At 50.7% G+C, this 13,289-nt stretch overlaps 1 protein-coding gene across 6 annotated transcripts in view; it reads left to right on the top strand.

The window, feature by feature from the left end:
- The window catches only part of raph1b (Ras association (RalGDS/AF-6) and pleckstrin homology domains 1b), a 58,787-nt gene extending 45,499 nt beyond the window's left edge, over positions 1-13,288 (top strand). For all 6 annotated transcript variants that reach the window (XM_076302967.1, XM_076302965.1, XM_076302963.1 and 3 more), the window contains 9 exons: positions 268-427; positions 1,756-1,877; positions 2,652-2,717; positions 2,911-3,054; positions 4,515-4,625; positions 6,369-6,467; positions 6,606-6,726; positions 7,736-7,878; positions 8,518-13,288. In XM_076302967.1, the coding sequence (XP_076159082.1) occupies positions 268-427; positions 1,756-1,877; positions 2,652-2,717; positions 2,911-3,054; positions 4,515-4,625; positions 6,369-6,467; positions 6,606-6,726; positions 7,736-7,878; positions 8,518-11,346 (3,795 nt within the window). In that variant the 3' untranslated portion in view covers positions 11,347-13,288. The remainder of the gene's footprint in view (positions 1-267; positions 428-1,755; positions 1,878-2,651; positions 2,718-2,910; positions 3,055-4,514; positions 4,626-6,368; positions 6,468-6,605; positions 6,727-7,735; positions 7,879-8,517) is intronic.
- The last annotated feature ends 1 nt before the right edge of the window (position 13,289 follows it).

The following is a 13,289-nucleotide window of genomic DNA, read 5'->3' as shown; positions in this document are numbered from 1 at the left end:
CCTGTCGAACACCAAAAAAAAAGAATAAAAACACCCGCCACCAGCAGAGCCCCACGATGGCCGAAAAACAGGATTTACTGGTCACTCTCTCTTTTATGGGCAGTCAGCGCTGCGTGAGACCTCCCGCAAATGATTGGAGTGGGGCATTGGGAGTGGGGCATTGGGGGTGGGGCATTAGGAGTGTGCTTTGGTGCCATCTTCCTCTTAGTGTTACGGCTTTATCCTCTAACCCCCCGCTCCCTCTCTCCCCCCTCTCTGACTGACCAGCTGGTGATCCGGGTGCACTTGTCGGACGAGAGCTCCAAGACCATGATGGTGGACGAGCGGCAGACTGTGCGGCAGGTGCTGGACAGCCTGCTGGACAAGTCGCACTGCGGATACAGCCCAGACTGGGCCCTGGTGGAGACCATACCAGAGCTGCAGATGGGTGAGGATCACACACACACACACACACACACGCAGACACACACATACATACATACACACATATACACACACACACACATATACACACAGACACAGACACACACATACATACATACACACATATACACACAGACACAGACACAGACAAACACACACGCAGACACACACACACACGCAGACACACACACACACACACACACACACACACACACACACACACACACACACACACACACACACACACATACATACATACACACACACACACACACACACACACACACACACACACACAGACACACACATACATACATACACACACACACACACACACACAGACATAGACACAGACACACACACACACACAGACACACACACACAAACAGGCAGACACAGGCAGACACAGGCAGACACAGGCAGACACAGGCAGACACAGGCAGACACAGGCAGACACAGACAGACAGACACACACACACACACACACAAACAGACAGACACAGGCACACGCACAGCCACTGACAAAAGTCTTGTCACCCCTTTAGAAATTTTAGTTTTCAAGCAAAATACACACACCTTTTGGAGTTTTTTTTTTGTTGAGAAAACAAACAAACCAGGACCATTCCAATAGCTCAACACAACTGAAACAACAATGGGTTTCCCCAAATGCAACACAAAATATCTCCAAAATGCTGCGGGACGTGAATACTGTCAAACTGACACGGTCAAGAGTCTTGTCACCCTTCATAAAAAGTGTCTTTTGCACTGATAAAATCACACTTGTTAAAGTGTTAAAATCCAGTGCTAAGGTTATGGGTAGTCAGACGTCAGCTGTGGTAGTACTCCTGAGAAATATCAGTCCATTTCTAATGGACAATAGACTCAAGTTTACTCACTTAACATTTCTATTGGTTTCTATGGACAGTAATGATTTCCAAATATTTCAATGACTGTACCTAACCCTTTATATACAGCTGATTATCAGTGCCAGAGGAAGCAAAATAGGCCTAGAGCATCACCTGGCCATGGCTATGCTTCACTTTAAACATGGTGCACCTTTCAGAGTATTCTTCATTCTTCCTCATCTAAACATACTACTGTTCTATAAGCATGAACAAAACAGAATATTGAACCAAAACCATATAGTGGCAATAGGTTTGGCAGTTAATTCTATGGAGCAACGGAACAAAACTAGAACTTTTTGGGCCTCCTGGCCAGTGGTTGTGTCTGGAGAATGAAGAATGAATAATTCTTGCCAATTCCATATTAAACAGTAAACCAGATGTCAAAAATTGTTGCTGTTGATTGACACTCTCTCTGTCCCACATTCAGAGCGCATCTTCGAGGACCATGAGAACCTGGTGGAGAACCTTCTGAACTGGACCAGGGACAGCCAGAACAAACTCATGTTCATAGAGCGCATTGAGAAGTACGCCCTGTTCAAGAACCCCCAGGTACACCAAAGTCCTACACACACACACACACACACACACACACACACACACACACACACTCACCATCATCTCTCAAGAGCTTATTTTCACTTAACATGGCCTACTTTTCCCCCTCTAGCAAACATTTCAACTTTACTCCCTTCCCTGTGGCACTGCCAATTTAACACAGATGGTGTGTGTGTGTGTGTGTGTGTGTGTGTCTAGGTTGAATTCAGGTTACAGACATATGAATGAAAATGATGTTTAATACATTAGACATGAGTGTGCTTGCACTCACTTAGCCTGCTGAATGTGGCACACTGCCCTATAAACCCTACACATACACACACACACACACTGACGATGGAGTCCCTTTATACGACATTCAGTTGTGTGTTTGTGAAATTATGTATGACTTTGTGTTATGTTTTATGAATGCTTTGTAACGCAGCCATGAGCGTGTGTGTGTGCGCAGGGGGAAAGTGTAACTACAATATCTCTTTAGAACAGTTAGAATGTTGTGGCGAGATGCTGCTGCTGCTTGTGGAGTCATATTAAAAGTCTAGTGTCATGTTAAAAGTCTAGTGTCATGTTGTAGTGTCATATTAAAAGTCTAGTGTCATGTTGTAGTGTCATATTAAAAGTCTAGTGTCATATTGTAGTGTCATTAAAAGTCTAGTGTCATATTATAGTGTCATACTAAAAGTCTAGTGTCATGTTGTAGTGTCATATTAAAAGTCTAGTATCATTGTAGTGTCATATTAAAAGCATAGTGAACACTGCTTGTGTCTGCAGAACTACCTGCTGGGGAGGAAGGAGACATCGGAGATGGCTGACCGAAACAAAGAGGCCCTGCTAGAGGTGAGAAACACACACACACACATACACATGCACATGCACATGCACATGCGCGCACACACACGCACACGCACATGCACACACACACTACTCTACTGTAATACTCATTCGATCTCATGAAGACTGTTGGTTTTTCTTTTGTTGGGATGTGGTGAGTTATAAATCTGTTTCTGTGTGTGTGTTTGTGTGTGTGCAGGAGTGTTTCTGCGGCAGCTCGGTCTGTGTCCCCGAGATCGAGGGTGTGCTGTGGCTAAAGGACGATGGGAAAAAGTCCTGGAAGAAACGCTACTTCCTGCTGCGTGCATCCGGCATCTACTTTGTGCCTAAGGGCAAGGCCAAGGTCAGGTTCTCAGAGATACACAGTGAGGGTGCCTGTGTGTGCGTGCATGTGTGTGTGTGTGTGTGTGTGTGTGTGTGTGCGTGCCTGTGTGTGCGTGCATGTGTCTGTGTGTGCCTGTGTGTGCGTGCCGTGCATGTGTCTGTGTGTCTGTGTCTGTGTGTGTGTGTGTATGTGTGCGTGCATGTGTGTGCCTGTGTGTGTATGCCTGTGCCTGCGTGTGCATGTGTGTGTGTTAATGTTGTACTTGGCAGTTTTCCCTCATGTCTTTGAGCCATGTGCGCCCCCTCTGAGGCATTTCCTGTTTGTGCTGGTGATGACGGATCGTTTCCTGTCGCGCTGCATCACTGTCATTGACCCCTGACCTTGTGTGGACAACACGACTGACTAGAGGAAGATGCAGTAGTCTAGCTCAGCTCAGCACCACCCTGTCACTCTCTCTTTACACACACACACACACACACACACACACACACACACACACAGGTGCGCCTGCAGGTGTACGTCCGTACGCACTGTGCGTACCATCAGGCTACTCAACGAGAGAAAACTTCCCTTGTTTGTCTGTGTAATGTGTATCACACCAAATTGGCCCACCATACCTTCCCAACTATGCACAGTATCCCATTAGCTGCATGCCATCAGGCTATTTACAATGTTCTATCACGTAAAGTTAGTGAACACGTTATCAAAATTAGCGCGCACACATTTTGTTTGAGCAGGAGACAGAATATGCACGCAGGCACGCAACTAGGCTACTTGTTGTTTTCTTTTACTCGGCTATCTATATATGGTTATCAGCACACATTGTTGAGCTAATTCACTAACTCAATAGGCTACTCATCATGGATATCACAAGTTTAAACAACGAAAACAGAAAGGATGGAGGCAGCAAAGCTAGAGGAGTTATTTCAGATGGGCAAGAACAAGGTAGGCAATTGATGTGCTTGTCAGAACGAGACTGCATTACAGCTGTTTAAAGCCAGACGTTACAGTACGCTATAACACAACTAAAGGTAACTTTAGCCTGTATAGGACTGTATCAAGTTGTCCAAATGAATAGGTCATTGTAGACGTTGTTGTTGTATTATTGCATGTGGATATTGTTATGCTATGTAGGCTACTTTTTTGCAATGCACGGACCTAAAACCGGGAAACGGACAAATATTGTCCACGCGTGATTTTTTTTTTTTTTGCGGGGGTGGGAGGGGGGGGGGTGATGGGTGTGTGTACCATAGCAATAATTCCTGCAGGCGCCCCTGCACACACACACACACACAGCAGCAGTAGTCTAGCTCAGCTCAGCACCACCCTGTCACTCCCTTTAAACTGGTGCTTTTTAACAGTCTTGGCAACAGCTCCCCCTGCTGGTGGTATGGAGCCACCCAGTGTGCAGAGTTTGATTTGCTGCTGTGTATGCAAAATGCCAGTGTTAAAAAGAGTGTGTGTGTGTGTGTCCATAGGCTTCCAGGGATTTGGTGTGTTTCCTGCAACTGGACCATGTGAATGTGTACTACGGCCAGGACTACCGCAGCAAATACAAGGCTCCGACTGACTACTGCTTGGCCCTGAAGGTAAACAGTCCCACCGAATGGTCTTTGTATGCTCCAGCCTGTGTGTGTGTGTCTGTGTCTGAGTGGGAACCACCAGCGTGTGTGTGTGTGTGTGTGTGTGTGTGTGTAATGTATGGTGGTGAACTGGTGCTGAGAGGGGTGAAGAGCATCGGGGGAAGGAAGCCATAACACACAGATCTCACTAGCACGTCTGCCGTAAATACATATGGTTGGTTTCTAATATGATACGGCCGCTTATCATTCCAAAGACGGACCTTCCTTCATGTGATTTAGCAACAGATCAAATTTCATGTCACGCAAGCTGAGAAATATGAATAGCATTATGTTCCCCATAAATATAAATATGGGCTGCCTGCAAAGGGTGGTGCTCAGCATACAGAACAGATATAAACACACACACACACACACACACACACACACATTACCCTATTACAATAGATGTGTTCTCTAAGTGGCTCCAGTCCCCAGAGTGTGTGACGGGGCCTTAATGACATTACTTCACCATCCCAACCATCACTAAGGACGGCTCATATATCAGAGCCATCTGCAAGGCGGCTGCCGTGTCGTCCGTGGCACTGCCCGACTATAAATACCACTTTCCATCAGGACCCCCCTCACCCCCAGAGGAGACAGGGCCTCATAGAAAGTGAATGATGTCTTCCTGTGGATGCTGCAGAGAGAGGAAGTCTGGGCTTTTATAGGGGGCATCGGGGTGAGGAGTGGGGAGGGGCGGCCAGAATCGCAGCTGGTGGTCATCTTAAGAAATCCATTAGAAGTGATCATAGGTGCTTAGCACTGATGGACTTCCAGAAAAGTGTTTAATTCAATCGAAGTGGCCTAGATGAAATCCGCAGTGCACACTCCAGGCTGTCTGGCTCTCTATTTTTAAACCACACCTCAGATCCTGCTGCAGCAGATTAGGCCAACACAAAGTGAACGCCGACTCCTAAAATGATGTGAATCTCATGTCAGGTCGTCTGGCATTATTATTAGGTTAGCTAGCGCCATTGTTCTGCTGCATGAATATGGTAATGGGTTTTCTCTGGGGATCATCTTTGTTATGGCACTTCTTGGTTGAGCTGAGCCTTTGTATTCTGCCACAGCCCTTTTCAGCCCTCCCCCGTTTTAAAGCTGAGGCGCATTCAAAACATGACAGTACAGTAGTGATGCTCCCCAATGCTGTATTAGCCTGTAGAAGAAGAGCCCTGCTGCAGTGTGCTCTCGGATGCAGCACTGGGCAGGTGCTGCCACCTGGTGGTGAATGGATCTAGTGTCATGGCTTAGGTGATGGATGATAAATAAAAGTGGTGAAATAGATTTAGTTACAGATCATAACTTAAGTATTTGGTACATATGTTTAGATATATTCTGGTTGTATATAGCCACTTCACTGACAAGAGACACCAAGAGAGTCCTATTCTGGTTTTAACATTTTAGGTCAGTCAGGTGCTACAAGAATATGATCAGATTTATCAACATTCATCATAAAGGCTGCACAATGAAGCGATTTTTAATTAAAATCACAATTTGGACTGATACAATTACCTGATCGCAAAGGCTGCAATTAATCATGCAGCTCAAAGCTTGACTTTCAAAATGATATTGCAGATCAAAACGCAGTTGCAATCTGTCTGAATAATCACAATTGGATATTCTTCCCAAGTCATGCAGCCCTATTCATCATGGTGTCTCTTGTGGTCACAGTAAGTGTTCATGCTAATCTCCTCTGCCCTCGTTTCCCAGCACCCCCAGATTCAGAAGAAATCTCAGTACATCAAGTACCTGTGCTGTGATGATGTCAGAACCCTCCACCAATGGGTCAACGGAATACGTATCGCTAAGGTAACTGACCTGACCCATTTAGCCTACACATATCTGACAGACTGTTTATGTTTGCTGTCTACGATGAGGTGTTTACTTAACTCTGTTATCGAATCTCACTTTCTCTCTCTCTGCATGTGTCTGTGTTTGGCTGAGCAGTACGGGAAACAGCTGTATATGAACTACCAGGAGGCCATGAAGCGCACCGAGGCGGCGTACGACTGGGCCTCCCTGTCCAGCTCCAGTATCAGATCGGCCTGCAGCTCCGCCAGCATCCCAGGTGAGTTGTGAGTTGGGGGCAGCCGGGGCCTACTGGTTAGCGCTTCGGACTTGTAACCGGAGGGTTGCCGGTTCGAACCCCGTCCAGTAGGCACGGCTGAAGTGCCCTTGAGCAAGGCACCTAACCCCTCACTGCTTCCCGAGCGCCGCTGTTGTTGCAGGCAGCTAACTGTGCCGGGATTAGTGTGTGCTTCACCTCACTGTGTGCTGAGTGTGTTTCACTAATTCACGGATTGGGATAAATGCAGAGACCAAATTTCCCTCACGGGATCAAAACAGTATACTTATACGTATATAATATATATTAGATATATATTATCGTAAACCACTGGCATTAGAGTCGTGGGTCGTGAGCCACTGGTATCAGTTGTGAGTCGTGAGTCACTGGCATCAGAGTTGTGAGTCATGAGCCACTGGTATCAGAGTTGTGAGTCGTGAGCCACTGGTATCAGAGTTGTGAGTCGTGAGTCGTAAGCCAGTGGTATCATAGTTGTGTCATCTCAAAACAGAGCAACACGTTTCCTGTTGGGTAGCTGCTGGGTCTAATTCCAAGACAGTTTTACACACATAACACATGTAGTGGAAGAACTGCTGTGTGTTCAGGGGGACAAACTGGCCCCCCGTCCCGTTCCAACTGGGCCTTCCAGTCCTGTTGCAGCCAATCCTAACTGCAGGCGAGCGACTGACTGTTGTGTAGCATTTAATGCTCTCTGTTCACACTGAATCTGCTAAATATGCCAGTCTATTGTATCATTTCTTGTTCAAAACAACGATATATAGAAATGCACAGTTGTGTCGCATTCTAGGAAAACAATATAATTAAAGTGATTTTGTCACTCGTTTAGGTCACATGCAATCAGGACACGGTGATAGAAAGTGAAGCGTCTCAGGTCATAGTACACAAGACCAGTGTACTCACATGAAAGTCTCAGGTACACAAGACTCTCAGGTCATAGTACACAAGACCGGCGTACTCACATGAAATCTTTCTGTTCTCGTTTCTGTTTCAGAATCTCACTCAAACCACTCAAGTGTGACAGACAGCGGCCTGTCTGACGGCACATCGTCCAGCCATGCCCGCTCCCAGAGCGTGGTCAGCTCCATCTTCTCCGAGGCCTGGAAGAGAGGCACCCAGATGGAGGAGAACAGCCGGGTGAGTAGCCCACGCTCCCGCCCTCGCTCCTCCTTCCCTCCCTCCCTCGCCCCTTCACTCCCTCCCTTCCTCCCTCCCTCCCACTTCCTCCCTCCTTCCCTCACTCCCTCACTTCCTCACTTCCTCCCTCCCTCCCTATGATGTAAACATCACATCCCAATTTCAGAACCACTTTTGGGATCCTGTTTCCATGGATACACCTTTTTCCAAACAGCAGCTGTCTGCATACATAGAATGTAATAACTGGGCACTGAGACACTAGTATTCATCATCATGTATACAGGGATATTAATAACCAGGTATCTCTGTGCTCATGAAAACACCATATCCTGAATATGATCAAAATTGGGATAAGTTATCGAGATAAGAACTGGGATACTGAAATGCATGCAAATGCAGTGGGATAACTGAATGAGTGATTAGGAGCTGTGGCTACTGTGCTCCTTCCCTTCCTTACTGTGGCCAGGCCATCCCTCATGAAGATTAGTGGAGAACAGGCAGTGCTTGGGTTTGTCAGGAGGGCAGTCAGTTTAACCCTAAAGGACTTTATGGTAGTTCTTGAGACCTCTTTAAGGCACACAAGACGTGTGTGTGTGTGTTTTAAACAAGGGTCTGAATTGGTTCTGTGTTCTTTTCCAGAGGTCCGAGTCGAGCCGAGCGTCCAGCATCTCCCACACCTCTCACACATCCCACAGCTCCCACTCCCACCACCAGAGTTCACACCCTCCACCTGCCCCCCACACACCCCAGCCCCATCCACCTGCCCCCCACACACCCCAGCCCCATCCACCTGCCCTCCAGACACCCCAGCCCCATCCACCTGCCCCTCAGGTGCCCCAACCTCAGACTGTGCCCCAGCCGCCACCCGTCTCTCACATGCCCAAACCACCACCTACCCATCACATTCCTCAACCTCCACCTGCCCCCTACATGCCCCAACCACCACCTACCCATCACATTCCTCAACCTCTACCTGCCCCCTACGTGCCCCAACCACCACCTGTGCTCCAAAGCCATCAGCCTCCACCTACCCCACACATCCCTCAACCTCCACCTGCCCCCCACACCCCTCAACCTCCACCTGCCCCCCATTTGCCTCCAGCTCCACCTGCCCCCCAAGCGCCCCAACCTCCACCTGCCCCACATGTGCCCCAACCTCCACCTGCCCCCCAGGCACCCCAACCTCCACCTGCTCCACCTGTCTCTCCAACTCCCCCTCAGACACCACCCACTGCATATGTCCCTCCACTGCCACCTACCCCTCAAATCCTTCAGCCTCCTCCTCCACCTCTCCCCACCCCGAGCCCAGCTCCACCCGTGACCCCAGTGGCATGTGTGCCCTCTCCACCTCCTCCTCCTCCTCCACCTCCTCCTCCTCCTCCCCTCCCACCTCCCCCCATGTGCAGCCTCCCCCCGCCGGTGTCCGGCGCCCCCTTGCACCACCACCACCACTCCAGCAACCCCACGGTCTTCGCCAAGTACAGCACCATCACGCGCCTGCAGCAGAAAGACAAGCCCCTCCTCCCCGCCCAGGTGCCAAGCCCACCTCCGCAAGCGGCCAAGCCACAGCCCGGCAAGGACAACGGCGCCTGGCCACCGCCGGACACCACCACCACCACCACCCCTCCTCCTCCACCTCCTCCTCCGCCTCCTCCTCCTCCACCGGCCAGTCTGCCCACTCCAGGCTCGGCCATGGCGACGCTGAGACGCAGACCGGCCGCTGGAGCTGCAGCGCCCCCTCCGCCGTCGCTGCACAGTAACGGCTTCCCTCCACCCCCTCCGTCCCCCGGGCCCCCGGTGGCGCACGTCCCGCCCAAGCCCTCCAACGGCTTCCAGAGGTTTCCGTCTCCGCCGCCGCCTGACCTCTCGCCCTCGCCCCCTCCCCAGCTCCTGACGCAGTCCGCGCCTCCTCCTCCTCCACCTCCTCCTCCACCTCCCCCTCCCCCTCCCCCACCTCCTGCTCCCCCGCTGCCCCCACAGCAGCCCCATGCTCACACCACACCACCTCCTCCTCCTCCTCCACCACCTCCTCCACCACCAGCTTCTCTCCAGCAGGTCTTTCCCCCCTCCGCTCCACCCAAAACCTTCCCCTTCCAGATGGGCCGTAAGCCTCCGGGGATGGTGGTGCTTCCGACTGCGGTGGCTCCTCCTCCGCCTGCTCCTGGCCCTCCTCCTCCTCCTCCTCCTCCACCTCCTCCTGGACCGCTGGCATCGGTCCCCACGAAGACCCAGCCACCCCCCACCCTCCCCAAACAGCACAGCATCGGCAGGGCAGCCGCCTCCTCTCTGGTCAAGCAACTGGCCAGTCAGTTCCCGGGTGCGGCCGCCACCAATCACGTGGACAGTGCCAAGGCGCCGCAGTCGCCCCCTACGGTCAAGGCCAAGCCCAAGTGGCAGAGAGGAGGAGTGCAGACTAAGTCGCCAGAGTTCCCTCCACCGCCTCCCGATAACAGCTTGGGTTTCCCCCCAGCTCCCGGTCCTCCTCCACCCCCACCTCCCCCTCCTCCTCCACCAGCGCCTGGGCCTGGGCCTGGGTTTGGACCGGGCCTGCCTCCTCCTCCACCCCTGCCTCCAGCAACCCCCCCCAAATCTGGGGGCTCGCCCATGAAGAAATCGCCGACGGGCGCCACCAAGAAACCACCGCCGACTCCCCAGCGTAACTCCAGCTTCAAGGCCGACTCGTCTGCGGAGTACAACGAGGCGCGGGCGCGGCTGGAGAACCTGGTCGGCCGTCAGGGTTCCGGCTCCTCGGGGTCGGCCGCCGCTGGCCCCCCCGCTGGCCCCCCCGCGCCGCCCAAACCGGGGAAGCTCAACCTGGGCCACCTGCCCCCGGCGCTGCAGGCCAAAGTGGGGAAAGTGGTGACCGACTTCCCCTCCCCACCGCCCCTGGACAACGACTCGTCCTTCCCCCCTCCGCCGATGGACAACGACCTGCCGCCGCCGCCGCCTCTGCCCGCTGACCTTCACGGCAGCGCATCGCGAGTCGCCGTGGTGAACCCCCAGCCCCAGTCGTCGTCATCATCGTCATCGTCCAGCGGCGGAGGCAACATCTGGAGTGCCGGACGGGCTTCCTTGAAGAAGACCCCTCCCCCGACGCTGGCTCGCCGTAGCAACGGCAACGCCGCCATCCCCACCGCCATGGAGGTCCACCGCCCGAAGTCGCCGCCGACTTCCCCCAAGGGTCAGCCCAACTTCATGGAGGACCTCCACCGGACACTCAGGCGCAAGTCGGGCAGCCGGCAGGGCTCGTTCGGCAGCAGCAGCGGCGGCGGCGAGCCGGCCATCACGACCACCATGGACGACATGGCGCTGCCCCCACCCCCTCCAGAGCTGCTGCTGGACCAGCAGGCCAACGGCAGCAACGGCGGGGGCTACGCATCAGGAAACATCTCAGGCTATGCAACACTGCGGCGAGGACCTCCGCCCGCACCGCCCAAACGGGACAACGGCACCAAACTCACAAACTAGCCCGAAAAAAACACGCCAAGCTGCTCTCAGACTGGCCACAACACAAAAGGGTTCCAAGACTATTCAAGACAACCGTCTCATGTCTCTCCTCTACTGTCCGTCACGAAGGGGACCTCTCCAGGGTTTGCTTCGTGATGGATCTGCATTCCTAACAGTCCAAAATTATTATCAATCAGTACATCAACTCTCGAAAGATGCCAAACCGCCGGACTTTACTTTCCTCTCATATCGTCATGTGAGTTCTGAGCAACGGATGTCCAATCTAAGCTCAGGCGTGACTTTCCGTCTATACATTGATCTTGCTGTGTGGCCCTGCCACAGACTGACATTTCTGGTTGTGTGTGTAAATGGGATAAAGGGGTGGGGAGTTTTTGTTTTTAGCCTTTTTTATATACGAAAATTTATTTAATATCTGAAGAGATTGTGTTATTTTACTGTTAGGACTGAATGATTAGTACTGGACAAAGATGCCTTTAGAGATGGTCTGAGGTGGAGAGGTGTATGTGTGGGAGGTCTCCTCTCACCTTGGGCTATGTGACTGCAAACTGACCGCAAGTCAGGTCAGACTCGAACCCAGATGAATCATTAAGAACCGCTTTGTTACGTGATTTCTAGAATGTTCTCCAAATTGTAAGCTTGTCTCATGCTTTTCTGAAGGACTCCCTGTAGTCGACCATGGAGCACGGAGGATGAAGGAGAGATTTTTAGAGGTGCCCTTACTTGGATGGTGTGATAGGAGGAAAGAAAGAAGAGTGGGGTCGTCATCAGAGGGTGGTGTACACCTTGAGAAGAATTTGTGAGTTTAAATCGGCGAAGCCCCGAGAGGAGGTGGACGACCGTAGTTGTTGGATGTAACCAGGTGTGGGGGTCAGAGTTGTGTTTGTTGCTTTCAAACACTTTGAATCCGTTTGATGGAGCTTGTGTGAACTGCCATAAAAACAGACCTTGGCTATACTGCTGCCTACGACACCGCAGGCAATCTCAATCAAGCCCGGAGAAGTGCTTTAATGTTAACAAATGCTATTTGTCACTCATATTTGGATGTAATGTGTGCTGTGATGGTTTGAGCCTTGTTCTTTTGAATCTCTTCATTTCTGTCATCACTGCAGTTTCTGTCTTTACAAAATGAGAAAAAAAAAAAAAAAACATTTTCCAGCTGCTTGGCCTGCCTGTAACTCTGCCTTCCACTGACTGGACGTTAGGAATACTTGGACAGGATATGTAGGAATACTTGGACAGGATATGTAGGTTGTTGAAGAATCATTGCTTTTGTTAGCCAGCCAGGAGCTACTTCCTACTTACATGTTGAAGGAGGTCAGTTTGACAGTAATTGTAAAACATTTTAATCTGAAAGTACCGTAATCCACAAGAGTAGCATCAGTATAGTATTAGCTTTGGGAAAACATACCATGGTCACTCTCCAAACCACCATTGCTGTAGAGGTCCAGAACCCATGGTCTGAGAAGGGGGTGCACCTGTGCTACGCTCTGTCGTGTTTTCGAAGAGGTGATTTGAAGAAGCACAGCAGAAGTCGCTTTCTCGTCTATGACCTGGATCACAGGTGTCTCGCCGAGAGCATCACCATGAATGCTTACCACCTGACTGTGAATATGTGATCTGCGTATATTCCATCAGAGGGATGCCTGTTTTTAAACTCTCTAGCATATTTCAAAGTTATTGCCTATATCTGACTGAATCAAGCATTACGTTACCGGTATTGAAGTTTGGAGGCCTATCTGGGACCAGTATCGGACATCTCTAAAAAAATCATATCGGGGAAAATGAAGTCATAATGTCTCTGCTTTTAAGATAAAATCACTATATAAATGCATTTCAATGTAAGATCAATATATAAATGTCAAAATCAAGCCTCCCTCTGTGTCTTACTTTCTCTGTATCTCAATCGATGGTTTTTAAACATAAACAGATCAGAGAGTCGTCAG

The sequence above is a fragment of the Alosa pseudoharengus genome, unplaced genomic scaffold (genome assembly GCF_046254945.1).
Source record: "Alosa pseudoharengus isolate Yale_2024_CS ecotype anadromous, Long Island Sound unplaced genomic scaffold, YU_APseudo_1.1 YU_APseudo_1.1_scf_24, whole genome shotgun sequence".
Lineage (NCBI taxonomy): Eukaryota > Metazoa > Chordata > Actinopteri > Clupeiformes > Clupeidae > Alosa > Alosa pseudoharengus.
Note: the sequence above shows the minus strand (reverse complement) of the source record. Positions and strands in the feature narration are given on the sequence as shown.